The sequence below is a fragment of the Hyla sarda genome, chromosome 2 (genome assembly GCF_029499605.1).
Source record: "Hyla sarda isolate aHylSar1 chromosome 2, aHylSar1.hap1, whole genome shotgun sequence".
Classification (NCBI taxonomy): Eukaryota; Metazoa; Chordata; class Amphibia; order Anura; family Hylidae; genus Hyla; species Hyla sarda.
The window spans coordinates 505,477,405-505,505,181 of NC_079190.1; the positions used below are offsets into that span (position 1 = coordinate 505,477,405).

General features: G+C 44.3%; 1 protein-coding gene across 4 annotated transcripts in view; it reads right to left on the reverse strand.

The window, feature by feature from the left end:
* LOC130357269 (beta-1,4-galactosyltransferase 3-like) overlaps positions 1 to 27,777 on the reverse strand; it is a 50,359-nt gene that overhangs the window by 3,872 nt on the left and 18,710 nt on the right. For all 4 annotated transcript variants that reach the window (XM_056559895.1, XM_056559896.1, XM_056559898.1 and 1 more), the window contains exons 2-5: positions 22,491 to 22,872; positions 14,516 to 14,751; positions 9,085 to 9,275; positions 5,206 to 5,328 (exon numbers count right to left, since the gene is read on the reverse strand). In XM_056559895.1, coding sequence (XP_056415870.1) covers positions 5,206 to 5,328; positions 9,085 to 9,275; positions 14,516 to 14,751; positions 22,491 to 22,728 — 788 coding nt within the window. In that variant the 5' untranslated portion in view covers positions 22,729 to 22,872. The remainder of the gene's footprint in view (positions 1 to 5,205; positions 5,329 to 9,084; positions 9,276 to 14,515; positions 14,752 to 22,490; positions 22,873 to 27,777) is intronic.

Here is a 27,777-nt window from a genome sequence, read left to right on the forward strand (position 1 = left end):
GCGATCGTGGATGTCGGCCATTACCAGCGGGTACCCAGCTGCTGATAGCAGCCGGGACCTGCAGTGTATGACGCGAATAACGCTCCGATGCTCGCGGTCATACACAGGACGTTAAGGTACATCCTGGTGCGCTAAGTACCTCCGCACCAGGACGTACATTTATGTCCGTGGTCGTTAAGGAGTTAAAGGGGTATTCCAGGGGGGGGAAAAAGCTTTAGTGACAGCTGCACAGAAAATGAAAGCTCCACAGATTCTCACAGAAAGCTGCACAGACTGAAACCTACAGGAGAGCCTCACTGATTGCAACACAGACTGAAACATGCAGAGCCTGAGGTCTATTCATCACAGCTCTGTAACAATGTGAGGGCGGAAGTAGTCCCCAGCAGGCTTCAGTGATGTCATGCCTGCTGGGAAACTCCCATTTTCTCCTGCTGGGAGATTGCACTATTTGAGCAAGAAGAAAGGTAAGATACACAGCTTTTTAAAGCTCTGAAATTTTTTTAAGGGTAGGAGGGGTGTTAGGAGTAGTTAGGGAACATAGCCTGAGGTAGTTGAGAACAGTTTATTTGGTGACAGGTTCTTTTGAAGTTACAAATTTTGGGGATATTTTGCTCCTTTTAACTCTTGTGAAAAAGAAAAGTATGGGGCAACAACAGCATGTTAGTGTAAAAAATTAAATTTTTTACACTAACATGCTGGAGTAGACCCCAACTTTTCCTTTTCATAAGGGTTAAAAGGAGCAAAAGCCTCCCAAAATTTGTAACGCAATTTCTCCCGAGTACGGAAATACCCCATATGTGGCCCTAAAATGTTGCTTTGAAATAAGACAGGGCTCCGGAGGGAGAGCACCATGTGCATTTAAAGGGGTTATCCAGGAAAAAAAACTTTTTTCTCCAGAAAGTTAAACAGATTTGTAAATGACTTCTATTAACATTCTTTTATCATTTCAGTACTTACGAGCTGCTGAAGTTGAGTTGTTCTTTTCTGTCTAAGTGCTCTCTGATGACACCTGTCTTGGGAACCTGAGTAGAAGCAAATCCCCATAGCAAACCTCTTCTACTCAGTGCAGTTCCCGAGACAAGCAGAGATGTCAGCAGAGAGCACTGTTGCCAGGCAGATAAGGACAACTCAACTTCAGCAGCTGATAATTATTGGAAGGATTAAGATTTTTTAACAGAAGTAATTTACAAATCTGTTTAACTTTCTGGAGCCAGTTGATGTAAACAAAAAAATAAATACATAAATAAAGTTTTTTACTGGAATACCCCTTCAAGGCCTAAATCTGGGATTTGCATGGGGCAGACCTGAATACAAGAACGGCGTTTGCCTCCTCCAGCATAAATACCCTATGGCTGTGTTTCCCAAGCAGGGTGCCTCCAGCTGTTGCAAAACTGCCAGCATGTCTGGACAGTCAATGGCTCTCCGGCAATGCTGGGAGTTGTTGTTTTAGAAAACAGTGACGTACGAGGCATTTTTACTGTTTATGGGGGTATGTATATTTAGTGTTTTACCCTTTATTTTGTGTAGGGTAGTGCTTTTAGGGTACATGCACACGGTATGGTTTACAGAGAGTTTGAGCTGCGGCATATTTTTGCAGCAGGAAACTCACTGTAAACACACCGTACATGCTGGAAGTTGTAGTTTTGCCACAGCTGGAGGCACACTGGTGGGGAAACGATGAGTTAGGTAAAAGACTAACTCAGTGTTTCCCCACCGGTGTGCCTTCAGCTGTTACAAAACTACAACAGCATTCACGGTCTGTCAGTCCATGCTGGGAGTTGTACTTTTGTAACATCTGGAGGCGCACAGTTGGAGACCACCGTCTAGGACATTTACGCACGTGGCGATACCTTATGTTCATGTTTATCTTTTTTTACATTATTTGATTTGATTTAAAAAAAAATGGGAAAAGGGGGGGGGGGGGGGAGTGATTCAAACTTTTATTAGGAAAAGGGTTAATTCATATTTATTAACTTATTTTTTACAAATTTTTGTGCGGACAGGGGATTATTATCTGCAATCTTTAGATCATTACACAGTACAATAGAGTTTTGGCTACTGGAAGGGGGGAAAAGAGCAAACAATGAAAAGGGCTTAAAGGGAATGTGTCACCATTTTTTTTTTTTTTTTTAAATAAAGTTATTCTATCAAAATAAAGCATTTCATTTATGTATTTAGTTTTAGGACAATGTAGTTTTAATGTTATTTATTAATAAAGTGTTTACTGGGGGCTGCCATTGATGTAGCCTCTTTGTGGTGTGTCACTTCACAACACCTACACAGTTGCTTTATGGCAGGCACAGGGCATAAGAAAGTTAAAGGGGTACTCCGCTGCTCAGCGTTTGGAACAAACTGTTCCGAACGCTGGAGCCGGGAGCTTGTGACGTCATAGCCCCGCCCCCTCATGATGCCCCACCCCGGATGTCACGCCCCCTCCCATAGACTTGCATTGAGGGGGCGGGGCTTGATGTCATGATGAGGCGGGACTGTGATGTCACAAGCTCCCGGCGCCGGCTCCAGCCTTCGGAACAGTTTGTTCCAAACGCTGAGTACCCCTTTAAGAGTGTCTCATAGTAAAGCATGCTACTCAGAAAATGGCCAAAAAGCACATGGCAGGTATAGGGCTACCAACAACAATTTAACCCAAAGGGTTAACAAAAACCTGATATTCCATGTGCTAGAATAAAACGTAACTTTTATTATAGAAAAAAAATGAAATAATGAAACTTGTGAGACACACAATTAAAATCACAACTCCGATGTACATATCCGATCAATTGTGATATGTTAGTCAGATACACTATACTAACATGTTTCGCCACTCTTGTGGCTTTGTCAAGGAGCCATTCTCCTTGACAAAGCCACAAGAGTGGCGAAACATGTTGGGGTGTGACAGTTTATGGTTTTAATCAGCATCTCCATGTAATATCCTAATATAGCCTCATTCATAATGACTCCAGATCTATTCTGGACCCGTACCCACGGCGCACAGTGGTGTGACTTGGTCTATATATAAACATTCTGTTGATGGATTATTATTAAGGAATATCTATTGGATAAGACCAAACTCCCTGGGAGAGCTCCAAGAGATATTATCTTTAATGACCGTCATTTCCCTGTTCGGGATTCATATATGACGGTCATTTATTATCCATACTCCCATGAGAAAGGGTTAAACCCTGGGAGGGATTCAAATTAATACCATCACTGAATGAGTGTTATAGGCTTATTGGGGATGGTTCATCCCAGACGAAGACATATAAACGTTTTCTAATAGGTCGGAGCTAAGAAATCACTATATAGTGTATCTGACTAACATATCACAATTGATTGGATATGTACATCGGAGTTGTGATTTTAATTGTGTGTCTCACAAGTTTCATTATTTCATTTTTTTTCTATAATAAAAGTTAAGTTTTATTCTAGCACATGGAATATCAGGTTTTTGTTAACCCTTTGGGTTAAATTGTTGTTGGTAGTCATAGTAAAGCATGGGCTGCTTACTAGGGATCCACCGATTATCAGTATGGCCGATAATCAAGATTTTGGTAATTATCGGTATCGGCAATTACCTTGCCGATAAGCCGATAATGCCCCACCCCCGCACCGCGAACCCCCCCGACCCGCCGCACCGCAAGCGCGCCCCCCCCCCCCCCCCCGCGACCGCCCCACAACCCACCTGACCGCGTCGCACCCCCCCACCGTAGTGCTGGGCGGTATACCAGGATAAACCGGATACCGGTTTTTTTTCTCCCACGGTATGGATTTTTGCCCATACCGCTATACCGGTCGGGCCCCTCCCCCACCCTCCGAGTCAAAAAAAAAAATTAAACTTACCTGTAATGGGGGTGGTCCGGGCCATCCATCCTTCCTGTAGTGTCCGGCGGCATTCCGGGTGGAGGGTGAACTGGTCCGGGCTGTCCTTCTCCGGGGGTCATCTTCTCCACTCCGGGCAGGCTCCGGCCAGGCTCCGGCCTAGTACGCTGCATAGACGCCGCTACGCCGTGACGTCAGGTGCGTTGCTGCACAGCGGTGTCTATGCAGCATTACTAGGCCGGAGCCTGCCCGGAGTGGAGAAGAGGACCCCCGGAGAAGAAGGACAGCCCGGACCGGTTCACCCTCCACCCGGAATGCCGCAGGACACTACAGGAAGGATGGATGGCCCGGACCACCCTCCCCGGACGGTCCCTGCAGCAACTGGGAAGGTGATTCAGGGTTCTGGGATGGACAGGGGTCTGTATAATATACTAAACCTACAGTAGGCCCTCCAGCTGTTGTAAAAACTACAACTCCCAACATGCCCGGACAGCCAACGGCTGTCCGGGCATGCTGGGAGTAGTAGTTTTGCAACAGCTGGAGGCACCCCTAGGCGCGGTGCGGCACGGCGGGGGGAGCGGTGGCGGTGATAGGTCTCAGGACCCCCAGACAGGCAGGGGGAGAGAAGCGGGTGGTGGTGGCGGCCTATGGCACCGCAAAAGCAACTGCAGTGCATTGATTTAAAGCGCCCGCTTTAAATCAATGATCTGCAGCAGTGTTGCGGGGGGATAAATAGCCGATAACTTATACCGGAATATCGGTATAAGTTATTGGCTATCGGCCCTAACCTCCACCGATTATCAGTATTGGCCCTAAAAAAACGATATCGGTCGATCCCTACTGCTTATTGCACATGTGCATAGCACAGGCTAGGTGAAATGAAAGGGGGAGCCAGAGCCATTTTCTTGAAGTCCCTGAGGGGCTGTGACCTATCAAGAGACATCTAGTCTGTTCTTTACCACTCTTCAAACACCAACAAAATGGTGACAGTGGAATTGAAAAAAAAAAAAATATACAAAACCCCCTCCCCTTTTGCACACAGACAGAAGAGGAAGGTAGACGGGCGAGGTCTAATTTGCAGCAGACAATTTGCTTGCTTTTACCAGATGCCTCATGTTACCTCCCTCTGCTGGTCATTATTTATTATTTAATTTAAGTAAAACATTTTTAAAAATATTTCCAAAAATATTAAAAAAAAAAAAATGTTAAATAATTATTTAGCCTAAAAAAAAAAAAAAATAAAAAAAAGAAATAAAAAAAAAAAATCACATTTGGTGACACATTCCCTTTAAAGCGCCCCCCTCTTTATTCAAAACATTTTCTATAGTCGGAATATCCCTTTAAGTGCTCAATCCTGTGACAGGCCGCAGAGTCGCCGGAGTGCTTTACCTCATAGCAATATCGTCGTCCTCTCCGCCCCAGCCCCAGTATGTATTGGGGAATCCATTGATCCTCATGAACTGATCTGGTGTTATCGCTGACACTCCTCCGAAATATGCCCAATATGGCAGACTGCAGAAAAGGGGGAAGAGAAGAAATATCATCATCGCTGTTAACACTACAAGATAATGTAAGCCTGTCATATGATGCCCAAAAAACAAATCAGCATAAGAATGAATAACGTGTGCTTTCTTTCAAGAACAGCACCACTAATGCCCACAGGTTACGTCTGGTATTGCAAATTAATATATGTGAATGTGCAGGTATACAGAACATTTAACATTAACTCACAACTCTCCAGTGATAATATTAGAAAGCAGCAGTGACACCTACTGTTCAGGGACTAGTACTGCGCATCTGCACCAAACAGTTACTTACAAGAGAACTCACTTATCTCCTATCCAAAGGATAAGTAGCTGATCACGGGGGATCCGACCGCTGGGCCTCTCCACAATCTCCGGGACGGAACCCCAGGACTCGCAGTGAGGAGTACGGGTAGACGGCACCCATTCTATACATTTCTATGGGAGCGTCGAAAAGACACAAGAACTGTACTCCTCACTGTGCGACAGGTTAGACCCCCCCCGTGATCAGATACTTATCCCCTATCCTGTGGAGACGGGTTCGTTATTTTTCGCTGAAGATCTCCTTTAAAACAGTTCAGATATAACTTCTATAATACCGCCCCCTATATACAAGAATATAACTTCTATAATACCGCCCCCTATATACAAGAATATAACTACTATACTACTGCTCCTATATACAAGAATATAACTACTATACTACTGCTCCTATATACAAGAATATAACTACTACAATACTGCTCCTATATACAAGAATATAACTACTACAATACTGCTCCTATATACAAGAATATAACTACTATAATACTGCTCCTATATACAAGAATATAACTACTATAATACTGCTCCTATATACAAGAATATAACTACTATAATACTGCTCCTATATACAAGAATATAACTACTACAATACTGCCCCTATATACAAGAATATAACTACTACAATACTGCTCCTATATACAAGAATATAACTACTATAATACTACAAGAATATAACTACTATAATACTGCTCCTATATACAAGAATATAACTACTATAATACTGCTCCTATATACAAGAATATAACTACTATAATACTGCTCCTATATACAAGAATATAACTACTATTATACTGCTCCTATATACAAGAATATAACTACTATAATACTGCTCCTATATACAAGAATATAACTACTATAATACTGCTCCTATATACAAGAATATAACTACTATAATACTGCTCCTATATACAAGAATATAACTACTATAATACTGCTCCTATATAAAAGAATATAACTACTATAATACTGCTCCTATATACAAGAATATAACTACTATAATACTGCTCCTATATAAAAGAATATAACTACTATAATACTGCTCCTATATACAAGAATATAACTACTATAATACTGCTCCTATATACAAGAATATAACTACTATAATACTGCTCCTATATAAAAGAATATAACTACTATAATACTGCTCCTATATACAAGAATATATCTACTATAATACTGCTCCTATATACAAGAATATAACTACTATAATACTGCTCCTATATACAAGAATATAACTACTAGAATACTGCTCCTATATACAAGAATATAACTACTAGAATACTGCTCCTATATACAAGAATATAACTACTATAATACTGCTCCTATATACAAGAATATAACTACTATAATACTGCTCCTTATATACAAGAATATAACTACTAGAATACTGCTCCTATATACAAGAATATAACTACTATAATACTGCTCCTATATACAAGAATATAACTACTATAATACTGCTCCTATATACAAGAATATAACTACTATAATACTGCTCCTATATACAAGAATATAACTACTATAATACTGCTCCCTATATACAAGAATATAACTATTATAATACTGCCTCCTATATACAAGAATATAACTACTATAATACTGCCTCCTATATACAAGAATATAACTACTATAATACTGCTCCTATATACAAGAATATAACTACTATAATACTGCCCCTATATACAAGAATATAACTACTATAATACTGCCTCCTATATACAAGAATATAACTACTATAATACTGCCCCTATTTACAAGAATATAACTACTATAATACTGCTCCTATATACAAGAATATAACTACTATAATACTGCTCCTATATACAAGAATATAACTACTATAATACTGCTCCTATATACAAGAATATAACTACTATAATACTGCTCCTATATACAAGAATATAACTACTATAATACTGCTCCTATATACAAGAATATAACTACTATAATACTGCTCCTATATACAAGAATATAACTACTATAATACTGCTCCTATATACAAGAATATAACTACTATAATACTGCCTCCTATATACAAGAATATAACTACTATAATACTGCCTCCTATATACAAGAATATAACTACTATAATACTGCTCATATATATATATATATAGAATATAACTACTTTAAAGGAAACCTTCATCCTCACCCCTACTCTAATGGCATTGATATAATATTTCCTAACAATCTTATTCAGTTATACAAATATCCACTAGACGGCGCCATGAGACGACAATAGGGACATTCTACCGGAGTACGAAACATTAAAGGGGTACTCCGGTGGTCAACGTGTTTTTCTGTTTGTGAGTTACCCTATTTGTTTCATTTCTATTCTTGTTGTTTCGCCTACTCTATTTATGTTCTTTGTTGTCTTTTTATCCCCCACTTTGTTTTTCTATCTTTGCTTCCATTTCCTGTTTCTTGCGGTGCTGAAAACTACAAATCCCAGCATGCCACATGCCTTGCTGGTTTGGGGCGGCTCCTTTTTTTGTTTGTTTGTTCCGCCCTTTACCCATCCTACTATTTTCCCGGGTCGGCCCCTTATACACAGCACACTAATATAATCAGCCTTGGTTGGGATACACTGGAATACACACACAAAAGGGACTACAACTCCCAGCATGCGTCATTCAGGAGTCTTCAGTCTGTGGTATAACACCAGCATGCTGCCTCTGTAGTCTCCTGGGGGTTGTAGTTCACCACACCTCTATAGGGCATACACCAGTGTTTCCCAACCAGGGTGCCTCCAGGTGTTGCAAAACTACTACTACCAGCATGCCCGGAAAGCCAAAAGCTGTCTGGGCATGCTGGGAGTTGTAGTTTTGATACAGCTGAAGACACCCTGGTAGGGAAACAATGCACTTTGTTTGTAATATACTTAATAGGCTAAGTCAGTGTTTCCCAATCAGTGTGCCTACAGCTGTTGCAAAACTACAACTCCCAGTATGCTCAAAGGCTGTCAGGGAATGCTGGGAGTTGTAGTTTTACAACAGCTGGAGGCACACTGGTTTGGAAACACTGGTGTAACATGATGTCTATGCCGAATAGGCTAGGACAGTGTTTCCCAACCAGTGTGCCTCCAGCTGTTGCAAAACTACAACTCCCAACATGCCTAAAGTCTGTCCAGGCATGCTGGGAGTTGTAGTTTTGATACAGCTGGTGGCAGACTGGTTTGCAAACACTAGCATACACACACACACACCAGGGACTACAACTCCCAGCATGTGTCATTCAGGAGTCCCTCCCCCCTCCTTCACACATAGAAATCATCCCCAGCAACAGCTGGAGGCCCCCTAGTTGGAAAACACTGCCCTATAATATAGTATTTGGCTTACGCACTTCTAATCCCAAGACCCAACAGATGACAACTTGAGCTCTGCTACATCTGTACACGTCTCGGCACCGCAGCGCGCGTTACCTGTACTGGAACTTATCCATGGCGCTGGAGAGGTGTTTCGGGTAATCTTCGTCGCAGATATAGAGGTTGCAGTCGTTTTCCGGAACGAGGTCCACGTCGTGCAGGATTATGCAGTCCCAGTCGTCGTAGCGCAGCGCCTCTCTCACGCCGACGTTCAGGAGCTTGGCTCGGTTAAACGTTGCGTTCCCGGCCTGGGAAGGAAGATAAATGTTGCTGTTATCATGGAGGGGAGAATAGAGGAGACTCCATCTTCTTGCGCCGTAATGGAAGCAGTAACCATTTCACGGACCATTACCGGAGGAGCGAACGGAGAGGAGAACATTGTTATCTTTACCGGGATTTATCACCGCGCGAGCGCACGCGCCGGCAATACATGAAAGGTTTATTATCTACTAAATGGCTGCAAAAGTTATGGGGGGAATTTTGTGTGTATAAACAAAAACACAGCCCCCTCCACCCATCCATACAACTAGATGTCTATTAGGATGTACAGTCTGTACTCACGCCCTGCCAGTTCATTGCTCCACAGAGCAGAATAATCTGCAGCACATGTTGTATTCATTCCCTGTCTGTTCCTCTGCCTGTGGCATGCTGTAACAATACCTGATTCTGAAGCTTCCCTAAATATCGGAATAATATATCCCCGACCTCCTATCACGACCGGTAATATGTGTACCAGGTATTGAAATATCTCCAGCCGTACAGAAGTTATGTGGGAACATACATTTCCCATTGATTTGAATGGGACTTTAAACAAAAACCCCGACCCTCACAAATTGGGGTAGTTAAGGGTTAAATTAACTATCCTATATTTAAGGGGACATATAAGTAACATGTGACTGAGTATTATGGAAATATCTCCAGCCGTTTGGAAGTTATGCTGTAACATATATTTCCCATAGACTTGTATGGGACTTTAACCTGTTAAGGACGGCGGGCGTATCCATACGCCCCCGTTTTAAAGTCCTTAACCTGTTCAGGATGTGGGGCGTATGCATACGCCCTGCATCTCAAGTCCTTAAGGACGTGGGGCGTATGCATAAGCTCGTGAGAATTCCGGTCCCCGCCGCTAGCCGGTTGGGGACCGGACCGGGATGCCTGCTGAAATCATTCAGCAGGCATGCCGGCACATCGCCTAGGGGGGTCCTGAGACCCCCCCCATGTCAGCGATCGCAGGAAATCGTATGTCAAGTCAGACATGCAATTTTCTGCTATTCCGGGCTGATCGGGTCTTTGGTGACCCCATCGCCCGGAAAATAGGGATGATCGGAGCTGTCAGAGACAGCCCTGATCATCGTGAGGGATAGGAGCGAGGTCGCAGTACTGCGATCTCCTCCTATCCCCTGCCATTAGTCAGAAATGAATTCTGACCAAGGGCAGCGCACGACAGGGGGTTGCCATGGATGTCGGGCAGAACGGGGGAGAAGATGGCGGCCGGTACCTGAGGACAAGATGCCGTGGGGACCGGTGATCATCGGTGGAGACAGCGGCGCAGGTAGGGAAGCGACAGTGGGGGGGAAGGAAGGTGGCAGTAAAGCAATATTTACTGCTGCCCTTCTAGTGGTTGCCAAACTGCAACTCCCAGCATGCCCAGACAGCCAAAGGCTGTCTGGGCATGCTGGGAGTTGTAGTTTTGCAACATCTGGAGGGTCACAGTTTGGAGACCACTATTACAGTGGTGCCCAAATGGTAGCCCTCTAGAAGTTGCCAAACTACAACTCTAAGCATGCCTAAACTGCCCAGGCATGCTGGGAGTTGTAGTTCTGTAACATCTGTCCCTTCAGATTTTGCAATTTTCATGAAAATTTAGAAAATTGCTGCTGTACTTTGTAGCTTGCCAGCTGGAGACAACACCACATTAACAATGAGAGGACAACACCACTTCCTGTCGGGAGTATTTCAAACAAAAACATACAGAAAACAGTACAATTTGGGATAACATTACGGTATCTTACAAAGATATATATCTTGTGATTATTTTTACTTACAGAACAGTGTGTGGAAGGCCCGTTCCTGTTCCGGCAGTATGTACCTGGTCCTCCACAATGCATGGCTATTATTAAGGGGGTATTCCAGCTTTATACATCTTATCCCCTTATCTAAAGGACAGGGGATAAGCTATATGATCGCAGGGGTCTTACTGCTGGTGACCCCCGCAATCACGGTGCAGCCCCCTAGTGACGCCACGCTATGCCCCTCCTTTCATGTCTATCGGAGGAGGCGTGACGGCATAGCGTCACTAGGAGGTGTGGCCGTCACGCCCCCTCCCATAGACATGAATGGAGGGGGCATAGCGTCACTAGGGGGTGTGGCCGTCACGCCCCCTCCCATAAACATGAATGGAGGGGCATAGCGTCACTAGGAGGTGTGGCCGTCACGCCCCCTCCCATAGACATGAATGGAGGGGGCATAGCGTCACTAGGAGGTGTGGCCGTCACGCCCCCTCCCATAGACATGAATGGAGGGGGCATAGCGTCACTAGGAAGTGTGGCCGTCACGCCCCCTCCCATAGACATGAATGGAGGGGCATAGCGTCACTAGGGGGTGTGGCCGTCACGCCCCCTCCCATAAACATGAATGGAGGGGCATAGCGTCACTAGGGGGTGTGGCCGTCACGCCCTTTCCCATAGAAATGAATGGAGGGGCATAGTGTCACTAGGAGGTGTGGCCGTCACGCCCCCTCCCATAAACATGAATGGAGGGGCATAGCGTCACTAGGGGGTGTGGCCGTCACGCCCCCTCCCATAGACATGAATGGAGGGGCATAGCGTCACTAGGTAGTGTGGCCATCACGTCCCCTCCTATAGAGATGAATGGAGGGGCATAGCGTCACTAGGGGGTGTGGCCGTCACGCCCTCTCCCATAGAAATGAATGGAGGGGCATAGTGTCACTAGGGGGTGTGGCCGTCACGCCCCCTCCCATAAACATGAATGGAGGGGCATAGCGTCACTAGGGGGTGTGGCCGTCACGCCCCCTCCCATAGACATGAATGGAGGGGCATAGCGTCACTAGGTAGTGTGGCCATCACGTCCCCTCCTATAGAGATGAATGGAGGGGCATAGCGTCACTAGGGGGTGTGGCCATCACGCCCCCTCCCATAGACATGAATGGAGGGGGGGGGGGGGGGGGGGGGGAAGTGTGACATCAATAGGGGGCGTGGCGGTGACGTCACGTCCCAGTCTCTGAGGCAGCGCTCGGCACAGAATGCTGGGGGGCTGCACCAAGATCCCGGGAGTCCCCAGCGGCGGGACCCCTGTGATCATCCATCTTATCCCCTCTCCTTTGGATAGGGAATAAGATGTATAAAGCCGGAATACCCCTTTAAAGCAGGAAGTGAAAATCCTTTGGCTTTAGATGTGAACGGAGAAAAACCAGACCCAAATATAAAGGCCAATAATACAATGTTCATACGGAGTCATCACTGGGAATCACGTGAGGGTAAAATATGATTTATCCCCATTTATTCTGATTAATTTGCTAAGGAGAAACTCTTCTGCAGTATTGTAGTTGTCAGCGCGCGGCGTGAAGCCCTGTCAGCTGCCAGACGCCAAGAATAGACGAGTAATTCATTTATACACAGGAAAAAGGCTGCAAGACATCTGTGTTACGTGGAGCGGAACCCGGACATGTGTCCACCGCGGTCCGCGCCAACAATCAGGGCACTTACACAAGCTATTTTCTTCATTGCTCTGCATAAAAGCTGCATACACAAAACGGAGAGACATTTTCAATCCAAGCTATTTGCAAAGTTGTTTCAAATTTTTGTTTTAACCCCTTCGCGACACAACGGATCAAATCCGTGATGGTGCCACTCAGGGTGTATGGAGCGGGCTCCTGGTTTGTGCCCACTCCATACCCAGCGACCCTCAGCTGATTTCAGTAGCTGGGGCTGCCGATAAAGGGGTACTCCGGTGAAAAACTATTTTTTTTCTTATCAACTCCAGAAAGTTAAAACAGATATGTAAATTACTTCTATTAAAAAAAATCTTAATCCTACCAGTACTGATCAGCTGCTGAAGTTGAGTTGTTCTTTTCTGTCTGACCACAGTGCTCTCTGCTGACACCTGTCTGTCTGTCTCAGGAACTGTCAAGAGTAGCAGCAAATCCCCATAGCAAACCTCTCCTGCTCCGGACAGTTCCTAAGACAGACAGAGAGCACTGTGGTCAGACAGAAAAGAACAACTCAACTTCAGCAGCTGATAAGTACTGGAAGGATTAAATTTTTTTTTTTTTTTTTATAGAAGTAACTTACAAATCTGTTTTTCACCGGAATACCCCTTTAATAGCTTGGCGTGCAGCAATCGCCCCGGCCGACTATTAACCCTTTAGATCGCCATTGTCAAAGTTGACAGCTGCATCTAAAGACACATTTAAAAACAGTCCCTGGTGGTCTAGTGGGATATATATATATATATATACAAAGCCACTGACAGTCGTATAGGTGTGGCGCGAGGCACACGATGCCCTGCCGCCGTCACGCCCACCCCCTGTATGTCATTGATACACAGGTCCCAGCGCATGCACCGTTCAGCTAATCGAGCGCGCCGCTGCATGTCATCCAGCTAGCACAGCGCAGGCGCACTGAGGAGAAAGACGGCGGCAGGAGCGAGCGCTTGCTGGATGACACACAGCGGCGCGCACGTTAGATTAGCTGAACGGCGCATGCGCTGGGACCTGTGTATCAATGACCTACAGGGGGGGTGGGCGTGACGGCGGCGGGGCATCGCGTACCTCACGCCATGCCCATCGGACTGTCAGTGGATTTGATCAAAAGCATTTTTTTGGGGTCATGAAAGCCGCCAAAAATTAGGTAAAAACATTGCTATACCCACCACCTGCACACAGGTCAAAGGCTGTGTGCAGGTTATTGCACCCAGATTTCACGACAGTTGCACTTTAAAGGGGTACTCCGCCCCTAGACATCTTATCCCCTGTCCAAAGGATAGGGATAAGATGTCCGATTGCAGGGGTCCCGCCGCTGGGAACCCCTGTGATCCCCATTCTGCACCTCGCGTTCGTTTGGAACATCGGGTTCAGCGCCGGAGGCTTGTGACATCACGGTCACGCCCCCCTCAATGCAAGTCTATGGGAGGGGGCGTGACGGCAGTCACGCCCCCTCCCATAGACTTGCATTGAGGGGGCATGGCAGTGACGTCACGAGCGGGGGCGTGACCATGGCGTCACGAGCCTCCGCATCTCCAGTCATCCGGCACGGAGCGATGTTTGCTCCGTGCACTGGATGTCTGGTGTGCCGCAGCCGAGATCGCGGGGGTCCCCAGCGGCGGGACCCCCGTGATCAGACATCCTATCCCCTATCCTTTGGATAGGGAATAAGATGTTTATTGGTTAAAAGGGGTACTCCACCCCTAGACAATAATTTTTTAAAAAAAGTGGGCGCAAGGAACCAGATGGGCGAGACGTGTGTGTTACCTGATGGACCACGAATATGGCGTAGTGCAGCTGCTGTCGTTGCAGGAAGGGGTGCAGGTAGTAGAGCAGGGTGCGGAGGTGGGACTCTCTGTTCCTGTGCGGGATAATCACAGCAGTCCTGTACCTCCCAAAACAGTGTCTGGGGCTGAAGTATCCCCCGGAGGTCACGTAGCGGTTCTTCAGCTGGATCGACTTCAAACTCCTTGGCTTGTTGAATGTTATGGTTAAAGGACCAACTAAGGAGAGAAAAGAGCAGAAGACGCCGTGAAGAACGATCTTACAATTAGCATCACAAACATAGGTCAAGTATAGAAAAGCTTCAGTTGTTCTAATTTTTAAAGAAACACTCCGGGAATAATAATTATTATTATTATTATATTGCTTATATTTTGCAGCATAGGCTATTATAGGATAATGCAGAGGTTCTAGTGTATGCCTTGTGCTTACCTGTTTTAGCCGATTTGGCAAGCATAGTAAATTAAAGAGTTCCGGTCACCAAATAAAACTTTTAATATAGTGTTCCTTGTGTAATTAGACACTTTCCCATTCACCTCCTTTTAAAATTATCAACATAAATCTGTTTAACCCCTTAAGGACCCAGGGTTTTTCCATTTTCGTTTTTTCCTCCTTATCTTTAAAAAAAATCATAACTCTTTAAGTTTAGTACTTAAAAATCCATATGATGGCTTATTTTTTGCGCCACCAATTCTACTTTGCAGTGACATCAGTCATTTTACCCAAAAATTTACGGCGAAACGGAATAAAAAATTATTTTGAGACAAAATTGAAAAAAAAATAAATAAACGCCATTTTGTAACTTTTGGGGGCTTCCGTTTCTACGCAGTGTATTTTTCGGTAAAAATGACACCTTATCATTATTCTGTAGGTCCATACGGTTAAAATGATCCCCTACTTATATAGGTTTGATTTTGTCGGACTTCTGGAAAAAATCATAACTACATGCAGGAAAATTTATACGTTAAAAATTGTCGTCTTCTGACCCCTATAACTTTTTTATTTTTCTGCGTATGGGGCGGTATGAGGACTCATTTTTTGCGCCATGATCTGAAGTTTTGTACTGAACTGACTTTTCTATCGCTTTTTATTCATTTTTTCATGATATAAAAAGTGACCAAAAATACACTATTTTGGACTGTGGAATTTTTTGGCGCGTACGCCATTAAAACATTCAAACTTTTATTAGGGAAGGGGTTAAATTATCTTTATTCACTTTTTTTTTAGCAATGTAATGGCTCCCATAGGGACCTATAACACTGCACACACTGATCTCTTATACAGATCATTGTTATCCCATAGGGACCTATAACACTGCACACACTGATCTCTTATACAGATCATTGTTATCCCATAGGGGCTATAACACTGCACACACACTGATCTTTTATACTGATCATTGTTATCCCATAGGGACCTATAAAACTGCACACAATGATCTCTTATACTGATCATTGTTATCCCATAGGGACCTATAAAACTGCACACACCGATCTCATACTGATCATTGTTATCCCATAGGGACCTATAACACTGCACACACTGATCTCTTATACTGATCATTATTTTCCCATAGGGACCTATAACACTGCACACACTGATCTTTTATACTGATCATTGTTATCCCATAGGGACCTATAAAACTGCACACAATGATCTCTCATACTAATCATTGTTATCCCATAGGGACCTATAAAACTGCACACACCGATCTCATACTGATCATTGTTATCCCATAGGGACCTATAACACTGCACACACTGATCTCTTATACTGATCATTATTTTCCCATAGGGACCTATAACACTGCACACACTGATCTTTTATACTGATCATTGTTATCCCATAGGGACCTATAAAACTGCACACAATGATCTCTCATACTGATCATTGTTATCCCATAGGGACCTAACACTGCACACACTGATCTCTTATACTGATCATTGTTATCCCATAGGGACCTATAACACTGCACACACTGATCTTTTACATTGATCAGTGGTTTCTCATAGGAAACCAGTGATCGATGATTCTGCCGCTTGATTGCTCATGCCTGGATTTCAAGCACTGAGCAGTCATTCAGCGATCGGACACCGGAAGGCAGGTAGGGCTGTCCTGTAAGCTGTTCGGGATGCCGCAATTTCGCCGCGGTGATCCCGAACAGCTCCCTGAGCTAACCGGCAACGTTTTCGTTTCATTATAGATGTGGCGATCAACTTTGAACACCACGTCTAAAGGGTTAATAGCACGTGGCCCCGGGATCGGTGCTGCGTGCTATTAGCCACGGGTCCCGCCCCGACCCGCCGCGACCCTGCGTTATAGAACGGGAGCGGACTCATGATGTACGTGTACGTCATGGGTCCTGAAGGGGTTAAAATGTAATCGAAAAATCGGCCACTAGGTGGCTCTGTTCTGTTTCCTGCCACAATTAAACGGGTACTCCGGTGGAAAACATTTTTTTTTAGGTCTTTATAAGTTAATTGATGCCAGAAAGTTAAACAGATTTGTAAATTACTTCTATTAAAAAAAAATCTTTACCCTTCCAGTACTTATTAGCAGCTGTATGCTACCGAGGAAATTCTGTTCTTTTTTAATTTCTTTATTTGTCTTGTCCACGCCCCCTCCCTGAGACTTGCATTGAGGGGGCGTGGCCTGACATCACAAGGAGGCACGGCCGAGCCCCCCCACCCCCGCAGCGCACACACAGCTTTCGGAACTAAATGTTCCAAATGCTGGCCAGTGGAGTACCCCTTTAACCCTTTTGAGGAAAAAAAAAAAAAAAAAAAAGGATTTCAACTACCCACAGAGGACGTTGTGCCCATCCCCCACCTGACCTATCTATACGCCATTGTGCCGCGTCTGATCCCTCATTTTAAGGTTTTCCATTACAATAGAGGTGAGAAGACAAATCTCTCCCCACTGCTCCTTATTTATTCTGACCTTTGAAGCCAAAACACCTTCCATCTCGTAAAATACCGGGAGTGTCAGATGTGACCTTTTCACCGGACATTCTGCGTTTCGTACGCCAGGTCTCCGACACGCGGGGGTTTCGTTACGGCTGTAAATTCATATGTCTAATGCCGTATACTGAACATCTCAGGAACGACGGTGTTCGAGAGATCAGAAAAAACATGGCTGCTCCTCTTTGGCATTATTCTTCTTGTTGGGTTTGGCGCTGACTTGAGGCTGAGCAGCAATCACAGTCTACAGACAAGAGGGGCGCTGTTTTTGTAATAAATAAAATAATAAATAAAATAAAATAAATTCCAGGCTTCAGGTTAAAGGGGTACTCCTCTGCCCCTAGACATCTTATCCCCTATCAAAGGGGACCCCCAAAGATCTCTCCTTTAGAGCATCAGGTGCAGCACCGGAGGCTTGTGGCGTCACGGTTACGCCCGCTCGTGACATCATGGCCACGCCCCCTCAATGCAAGTCTATGGAAGGGGGCGTGACGACAGTCACGCCCCCTCCCATAGACTTGCATTGAGGGGGCGTGGCTGTCGCATTGAGGGGGCGTGGCTGTCGCATTGAGGGGACGTGGCTGTCGCATTGAGGGGGCGTGGCCGTCGCATTGAGGGGGCGTGGCCGTCGCATTGAGGGGGCGTGGCCGTCGCATTGAGGGGGCGTGGTCGTCGCATTGAGGGGGCGTGGCCGTCGCATTGAGGGGGCGTGGCCGTCGCATTGAGGGGGCGTGGCCGTCGCATTGAGGGGGCGTGGCCGTCGCATTGAGGGGGCGTGGCCGTCGCATTGAGGGGGCGTGGCCGTCGCATTGAGGGGGCATGGCCGTCGCATTGAGGGGGCATGGCCGTCGCATTGAGGGGGCATGGCCGTCGCATTGAGGGGGCATGGCCGTCGCATTGAGGGGGGCATGGCCGTCGCATTGAGGGGGCGTGGCCGTCACATTGAGGGGGCGTGGCTGTCACATTGAGGGGGCGTGGCTGTCACATTGAGGGGGCGTGGCTGTCACATTGAGGGGGCGTGGCTGTCACATTGAGGGGGCGTGGCTGTCACATTGAGGGGGCGTGGCTGTCACATTGAGGGGGCGTGGCTGTCACATTGAGGGGGCGTGGCTGTCACATTGAGGGGGCGTGGCTGTCACATTGAGGGGGCGTGGCTGTCACATTGAGGGGCGTGGCTGTCACATTGAGGGGGCGTGGCTGTCACATTGAGGGGGCGTGGCTGTCACATTGAGGGGGCGTGGCTGTCACATTGAGGGGGCGTGGCTGTCACATTGAGGGGGCATGGCTGTCACATTGAGGGGGCATGGCTGTCGCATTGAGGGGGCAAGGCTGTCGCATTGAGGGGGCAAGGCTGTCGCATTGAGGGGGCAAGGCTGTCGCATTGAGGGGGCAAGGCTGTCGCATCGCCAGTCATCTGGCACGGGACCCCCGCGATCAGACATCTCATCCCCTTATTCTTTGGATAGGGGATAATATGTCTAGGGGCAGAGTACCCCTTTAAAGGGTACTCCGGTGGAAAACTTTTTATTTTTTATTTTATATTTTTAAATCAACTAGTTTCAGAAAGTTAAACAGATTTGTAAATTACTTCTATAAAAAAAAATCTTAATCCTTCCAGTACTTATTAGCTGCTGAATACTACAAAGAAAATTATTTTCTTTTTGGAACACAGAGCTCTCTGCTGACATCACGAGCACAGTGCTCTCTGCTGACACCTCTGTCCATTTTAGGAACTGTCCAGAGCAGTATATGTTTGCTATGGGGATTTTCTCCTGCTCTGGACAGTTCCTTGACACGGACAGAGGTGTCAGCAGAGAGCACTGTGGTCAGACAGAAAAGAACTCCAAAAAGAAAAGAACTTCCTCTGTAGCATAATGCCGCTAATAAGTACTGGAAGGATTAAGATTTTTTAATAGAAGTAATTTACAAATCTGTTTAACTTTCTGGCACCAGTTGATTTAAAAATAAAACGTTTTCCACTGGAGTACCCCTTTAAGGCTAAGTTCACAAGCTGAATTTTGAATATGTTCACACACTGACTGCATTGTGGTTGCAATTTTTCATGATCTCATGCAATTGTAGACTAGCACAGTTTGTGCTGCGATTTTGGAAAAATCACAGCAAGGACAGTAAAAAAAAAAAGCCTCAGGGAAGGTTTATAACTACTATATATCCTGATCCCATAGAGATAGCAGCAGTATACAGATAGAGCTGGAGGGGAGGTGTATAACTACTATATATCCCGATCTCATAGAGATAACAGCAGTATACAGATAGAGCTGGAGGGGAGGTGTATAACTACTATATATCCTGATCCCATAGAGATAGCAGCAGTATACAGATAGAGCTGGAGGGGAGGTGTATAACTACTATATATCCCGATCTCATAGAGATAACAGCAGTATACAGATAGAGCTGGAGGAGAGGTGTATAACTACTATATATCCTGATCTCATAGAGATAGCAGCAATATACAGATAGAGCTGGAGGGGAGGTGTATAACTACTATATATCCTGATCCCATAGAGATAGCAGCAGCAGTATACAGATAGAGCTGGAGGGGAGGTGTATAACTACTATATATCCCGATCCCATAGAGATAACAGCAGTATACAGATAGAGCTGGAGGAGAGGTGTATAACTACTATATATGCTGATCCCATAGAGATAGCAGCAGTATAAAGATAGAGCTGGAGGGAAGGTGTATAACTACTATATATCCCGATCCCATAGAGATAACAGCAATATACAGATAGAGCTGGAGGGGAGGTGTATAACTACTATATATCCTGATCTCATAGAGATAGCAGCAATATACAGATAGAGCTGGAGGGGAGGTGTATAACTACTATATATCCTGATCTCATAGAGATAGCAGCAATATACAGATAGAGCTGGAGGGGAGGTGTATAACTACTATATATCCTGATCCCATAGAGGTAGCAGCAGTATACAGATAGAGCTGGAGGGGAGGTGTATAACTACTATATATCCTGATCACATAGAGATAGCAGTAGTATACAGGTAGAGCTGGAGGGGAGGTGTATAACTACTATATATCCTGATCACATAGAGATAGCAGTAGTATACAGGTAGAGCTGGAGGGGAGGTGTATAACTACTATATATCCTGAGCCCATAGAGATAACAGCAGTATACAGATAGAGCTGGAGGAGAGGTGTATAACTACTATATATCCTGATCTCATAGAGATAGCAGCAAAATACAGATAGAGCTGGAGGGGAGGTGTATAACTACTATATATCCTGATCCCATAGAGATAGCAGCAGCAGTATACAGATAGAGCTGGAGGAGAGGTGTATAACTACTATATATCCTGATCTCATAGAGATAGCAGCAATATACAGATAGAGCTGGAGGGGAGGTGTATAACTACTATATATCCTGATCCCATAGAGGTAGCAGCAGTATACAGATAGAGCTGGAGGGGAGGTGTATAACTACTATATATCCTGATCACATAGAGATAGCAGTAGTATACAGGTAGAGCTGGAGGGGAGGTGTATAACTACTATATATCCTGATCACATAGAGATAGCAGTAGTATACAGGTAGAGCTGGAGGGGAGGTGTATAACTACTATATATCCTGAGCCCATAGAGATAACAGCAGTATACAGATAGAGCTGGAGGAGAGGTGTATAACTACTATATATCCTGATCTCATAGAGATAGCAGCAAAATACAGATAGAGCTGGAAGGGAGGTGTATAACTACTATATATCCTGATCCCATAGAGATAGCAGCAGCAGTATACAGATAGAGCTGGAGGAGAGGTGTATAACTACTATATATCCTGATCTCATAGAGATAGCAGCAATATACAGATAGAGCTGGAGGGGAGGTGTATAACTACTATATATCCTGATCCCATAGAGGTAGCAGCAGTCTACAGATAGAGCTGGAGGGGAGGTGTATAACTACTATATATCCTGATCACATAGAGATAGCAGTAGTATACAGGTAGAGCTGGAGGGGAGGTGTATAACTACTATATATCCTGATCACATAGAGATAGCAGTAGTATACAGGTAGAGCTGGAGGGGAGGTGTATAATTATCCTGATCCTATAAAGCAGGGGTCTCAAACTCCAGGCCCAAAGGCCATTTGCGGCCCGCGGCAGCACCAGGGATGTGTAATTTGTAGTGCCCGACGCCCGGAACATGCAGTTCTGAGCGCCAGACAGGTGACTTCTTCAGGCATTTAGCCCTGCTTCGGGCATGCAGCACTAAATGCCGGAAGACTTCACCCCCGCCCCGTCCAATAGAGCCCATTACCTTCACTTACCCCGCCCTCCTCCCCTCCATCTCCGGTTGGCTGGCCGGCCTGCGTCTTGTCTCGGAGTAGAAGAGGTTTGCTATGGGGATTTGCTTCTACTCTGGACAGTACCCAAGACACGTGTCATCAGAGAGACAGAAAAGAACAACTCAACTTCAGCAGCTCGTAAGTACTGAAAGGATTAAGATTTTTTAAATAGTAGTAGTAATTTACAAATCTGTTTAACTTTCTGGAGCCAGTTGATATATATATATATATATATATATATATATATATATATATATATATATATATATATATATAAGTTTTTTCCTGGATAACCCCTTTAATACTGCAATATACAAAGAAGCAATGCACAATTTTCTGGAATGACTTAGCGCATCCAAGGTCCATAAACATATAGAGCAGTGGTCTCCAACCTGCGGACCTCCAGATGTTGCAAAACTACAACTCCCAGCATGCCCGGACAGCCAACGGCTGTCCGGGCATGCTGGGAGTTATAGTTTTGCAACATCTGGAGGTCCACAAGTTGGAAACCACTGATATAGAGGAATTCATTGGGTTAGAGTAACCTGAGTGACTACTCCAGTGTGCCTCCAGCTGTTGCACAACTACAACTCTCAGCATGGCCAAAGGCTTGTGTTGAGAACCTCCTCTCAGTGAGCACCTAAAAAGAATCCAAACCTACAACATAAAAACCCACCTAGAATGGGAGAACTGACGGGACAGTACTGGGTCCTCACCGCCTCGCTGTCCGGGACAAATAGGCTCAGGTTGGTGTAGACATCTTGGGTTTTGGAATAATCCCACCCGGGATAGGGTCCGAATAGTCCCTGAAACACGCTGGAGGCTCCGCGACGGTACAGCAGTAAGATAAAGATCAGCTGAGAGGCGGCCAGACACACGAAGAAGCACGGCTTGTCTGCCCGGGACAGGAACATGGTGCCAGCTGCAGGCGCCTCATGGGTTAAGGATTTGGTGAACTTGGAATGTCCCAAAGCTGGCAAAGAACCCAACAGGAGGCAGCGGCATCATTATAATACCAGATCCCCCCACGAGAACGGAGAGGTCTGCCGGGGCATGTCCTGCAAACGACAAAAAGAAAACAAATGAGATACAAAACTAACAAACAAAAAGATATATTGTTTCAGTCTGGAGTCCAGGGTGTTTAGCTCACAGAGCATTGTCTAGACTGGATACAATTGTATCACTTCTCAGCTGAGAGCAGGACTAGTTATGTACAATGTATCAGTCTGGAGTCCTGGATGTTTAGCTCACAGAGCATTGTCTAGACTGGATACAATTGTATATACTTCTCAGCTGAGAGCAGGACTAGCTATGTACAATGTATCAGTCTGGAGTCCTGGATGTTTAGCTCACAGAGCATTGTCTAGACTGGATACAATTGTATATACTTCTCAGCTGAGAGCAGGACTAGCTATGTACAATGTATCAGCCTGAAGTCCCAATGTTCAGCTCACAGAGCATTGTCCAGAGTGGATACAATTGTATCACTTCTCAGCTGAGAGCAGGACTAGCTATGTACAATGTATCAGTCTGGGGTCCAGGATGTTTAGCTCACAGAGCATTGTCTAGACTGGATACAATTGTATCACTTCTCAGCTGAGAGCAGGACTAGTTATGTACAATGTATCAGTCTGGAGTCCAGGATGTTTAGCTCACAGAGCATTGTCTAGACTGGATACAATTGTATATACTTCTCAGCTGAGAGCAGGACTAGCTATGTACAATGTATCAGTCTGGAGTCCTGGATGTTTAGCTCACAGAGCATTGTCTAGACTGGATACAATTGTATATACTTCTCAGCTGAGAGCAGGACTAGCTATGTACAATGTATCAGTCTGGAGTCCAGGATGTTTAGCTCACAGAGCATTGTCTAGACTAGATACAATTGTATCACTTCTCAGCTGAGAGCAGGACTAGCTATGTACAATGTATCAGTCTGGAGTCCTGGATGTTTAGCTCACAGAGCATTGTCTAGACTGGATACAATTGTATATACTTCTCAGCTGAGAGCAGGACTAGTTATGTACAATGTATCAGTCTGGAGTCCAGGATGTTTAGCTCACAGAGCATTGTCTAGACTGGATACAATTGTATATACTTCTCAGCTGAGAGCAGGACTAGCTATGTACAATGTATCAGTCTGGAGTCCTGGATGTTTAGCTCACAGAGCATTGTCTAGACTCGATCCAATTGTACGCATGCTGGGAGTGGTAGTTTTGCTACAGGTGACGAGCCACATTTTGGGGAATTACTGACATAGATCGTCCAGCTAGAAATGGCTGCAGTGATATGTACAATTCTGAATGCAGCTCTGGAGGTGACTAGAGTATAAATCAGTCTAGACCAGTGGACCTCCAGATGTTGCAAAACTACAACTCGCAGCATGCCCGGACAGCCGTTGGCTGTCCGGGCATGCTGGGAGTTGTAGTCTTGCAACATCTGGAGGTCCACAGGTTGGAGACCACTGGTCTAGACAATACACAGAGACCGATACAGAATTTCTGCTCACATAATAAGAGAAGAGAATATAATGTTTGCTCAGCCTCATTGCATTAACCCCTTTATGACCAGCAATAAACCTTTTTATGGCGGTCACTCAGATTCCTTTGTGTGTTGCTGTTTACAGAGTTTCTTGTTGTTGATGTTGTCAGGTTGTGGGGTGTAGTGCAGGGAGGGTGATCTCTGCGGTTCACAGATCACCCCAATGGTGAAAAAAGGGGAAGTGGACGAGTTTAGCAGAACTTACATTTCCCGTGTGTCATTGCTTTAGCTGAAATACAGTCTTATCCCCCCCAAAATCATTACCCCCCCCTCCCCACCCCTTAAAGGGGTTATCCAGGAAATAAAAAACATATATATATCTCAACTGGCTCCAGAAAGTTAAACAGATTTGTAAATTACTTCTATTAAAAAATCTTAATCCTTTCAGTACTTATGAGCTTCTGAAGCTAAGGTTGTTCTTTTCTGTCTAAGTGCTCTCTGATGACACCTGTCTCGGGAACCGCCCAGTTTAGAAGAGGTTTGCTATGGGGATTTGCTTCTAAACTGGGCGTTTCCCGAGACAGGTGTCATCAGAGAGGACTTAGACAGAAAAGCACAACCTTAACTTCAGAAGCTCATAAGTACTGAAAGGATTAAGATTTTTTAATAGAAGTTATTTACAAATCTGTTTAACTTTCTGAAGCCAGTTGATATATAAAAGAAAGTTTTTTTTTTCCTGGATAACTCCTTTAACCCCTTAAGGACTCAGCCCATTTTGGCCTTAAGGACTCAGACAATTTAATTTTTACGTTTTCATTTTTTCCTCCTCGCCTTCTAAAAATCATAACTCTTTTATATTTTCATCCACAGACTAGTATGAGGGCTTGTTTTTTGCGCGACCAGTTGTCCTTTGTAATGACATCACTCATTATATCATAAAATGTATGGCGCAACCAAAAAACACTATTTTTGTGGGGAAATTAAAACGAAAAACGCAATTTTGCTAATTTTGGACGGTTTCGTTTTCACGCCGTACAATTTATGGTAAAAATGACATGTGTTCTTTATTCTGAGGGTCAATACGATTAAAATGATACCCATTATTATATACTTTTATATTATTGTTGCGCTTAAAAAAAATCACAAACTTTTTAACCAAATTAGTACGTTTATAATCCCTTTATTTTGATGACCTCTAACTTTTTTATTTTTCCGTATAAGTGGCGGTATGGGGGCTCATTTTTTGCGCCATGATTTGTACTTTTTTTTGATACCACATTTGCATATAAAAAACTTAACACATTTTTTATAATTTTTTTTTTTAATAAAATGTATTAAAAAAGTAGGAATTTTGGACTTTTTTTTTTTTTTTTCGTTCACGCCGTTCACCGTACGGGATCATTAACATTTTATTTTAATATTTTGGACATTTACGCACGCGGCGATACAAAATATGTCTATAAAAAATGTTTTTTACGCTTTTTGGGGGTAAAATAGGAAAAAACGGACGTTTTACTTTTTTATTGGGGGAGGGGATTTTTCACTTTTTTTTACTTTAACTTTTACATTTTTTTTTTCACTTGAATAGTCCCCATAGGGGACTATTCATAGCAATACCATGGTTGCTAATACTGATCTGTTCTATGTATAGGACATAGAACAGATCAGTGTTTTCGGTCATCTTCTGCTCTGGTCTGCTCGATCACAGACCAGAGCAGGAGACGCCGGGAGCCGCACGGAGGAAGGAGAGGGGACCTCCGTGCGGCGTTCTGAATGATCGGATCCCCGCAGCAGCGCTGCGGGCGATCCGTTCGTTCATTTAAATCGCGAACTGCCGCAGATGCCGGGATCTGTATTGATCCCGGCACCTGAGGGGTTAATGGCGGACGCCCGCGAGATCGCGGGCGTCGGCCATTGCCGGCGGGTCCCTGGCTGCGATTAGCAGCCGGGATCAGCCGCGCATGACACGGGCATCGCTCCGATGCCCGCGGTTATGCACAGGACGTAAATGTATGTCCTGGTGCGTTAAGTACCACCTCACCAGGACGTACATTTACGTCCTGCGTCCTTAAGGGGTTAAAGGGAATGTGTCACCAAATTATATTTTTTCTTCTTAAAAGGTTAAATACATTTGTTTATATGTTTAAAATATTTTTGGAAATCTTTAAAAAAAAATTCACTTCAAATTTCAAAATATGAAAAATAATTATTAAAGTTTTTTTTTTTTTATATATCCCACTGTTGACCAGTAGAGGGAGCTAAAATGAGAACGCCCAATCCACCTCCTTGACTTTACACTGCAGCTTAGCTTCATTAACCCTTTAAGGACTCAGGGTTTTTCAGTTTTTGCATTTTGGTTTTTTCCTCATCACCTTCCAAAAATCATAACCTTTTTAATTTTGCACCTAAAAATCCATATTATGGCTTATTTTTCGCGCCACCAATTCCACTTTGCTATTGACATCAGTCATTTTACCCAAAAATCTACTGTGAAATGGAAAAACAAAATCATTGTGCGACAAAACTGGAAGAAAATACTCCATTTTGTAACTTTTGGGGTCTTCCGTTTGTACGCAGTACATTTTTCGGTAAAAATGACACCTTCTCTTTATTCTGTAGGTCCATACGGTTAAAATGATACAAAAATCAAACCTATATAAGTAGGGTATTACTTTTGAAATTTCTCTAATTTATACGTTTAAAAAATGTCATCTTCTGACCCCTATAACTTTTTTTATTTTCCGCGTATGGGGCGGTATGATGGCTCATTTTTTGCGCCGTGGTCTGAAGTTTTTATCGGTGCCATTTTGTTTTGATTGGACTTTTTATCGCTTTTTATTCATTTTTTTATGGTATAAAAAGTGACCAAAAATACACTATTTTAGACTTCGGAATTTTTTTGAGCGTACGCCATTGACCGTGCGGTTTAATTTAACGATATATTTTTATAGTTTGGACATTTACGCACGCGGCGATACCACATATGTTTATATTTATTTACACCTTTTGTTTATCGGCAAAAAGGGGGGTGATTCAAACTTTTATTAGGGAAGGGGTTAAATGATGTTTATGAACAATTTTTTCACAGTGTTATAGCTCCTATAGGGGGCTATAACATGCAGTACATTGATTCAATACACTGATCTCTGCCATTGCATTGCAATGCATTGATCAGTGTTATCGGCAGTTGATTGCTCAAGCCTGGATTTCAGACTTGGAGCAATCAATCGCCGATCGGACAGCACAGGAGGCAGGTAAGGCACCCTCCCGATGTGTTCTAGCTGACCGGGACATCGCGATTTTACCACGATGGTCCCGATCAGCATGACTGAGCTGCCGGGAAGCTTTTACTTTCACTTTAGATGCGGCGATCAACTTTGATCACTGTGTCTAAAGAGTTAATACAGGATATCAGCCTGATCGGCGATGTTCAGCATTAGCCACGGGTCCTGGTTGCTTATAGCAACCGGAACCTACCGGGT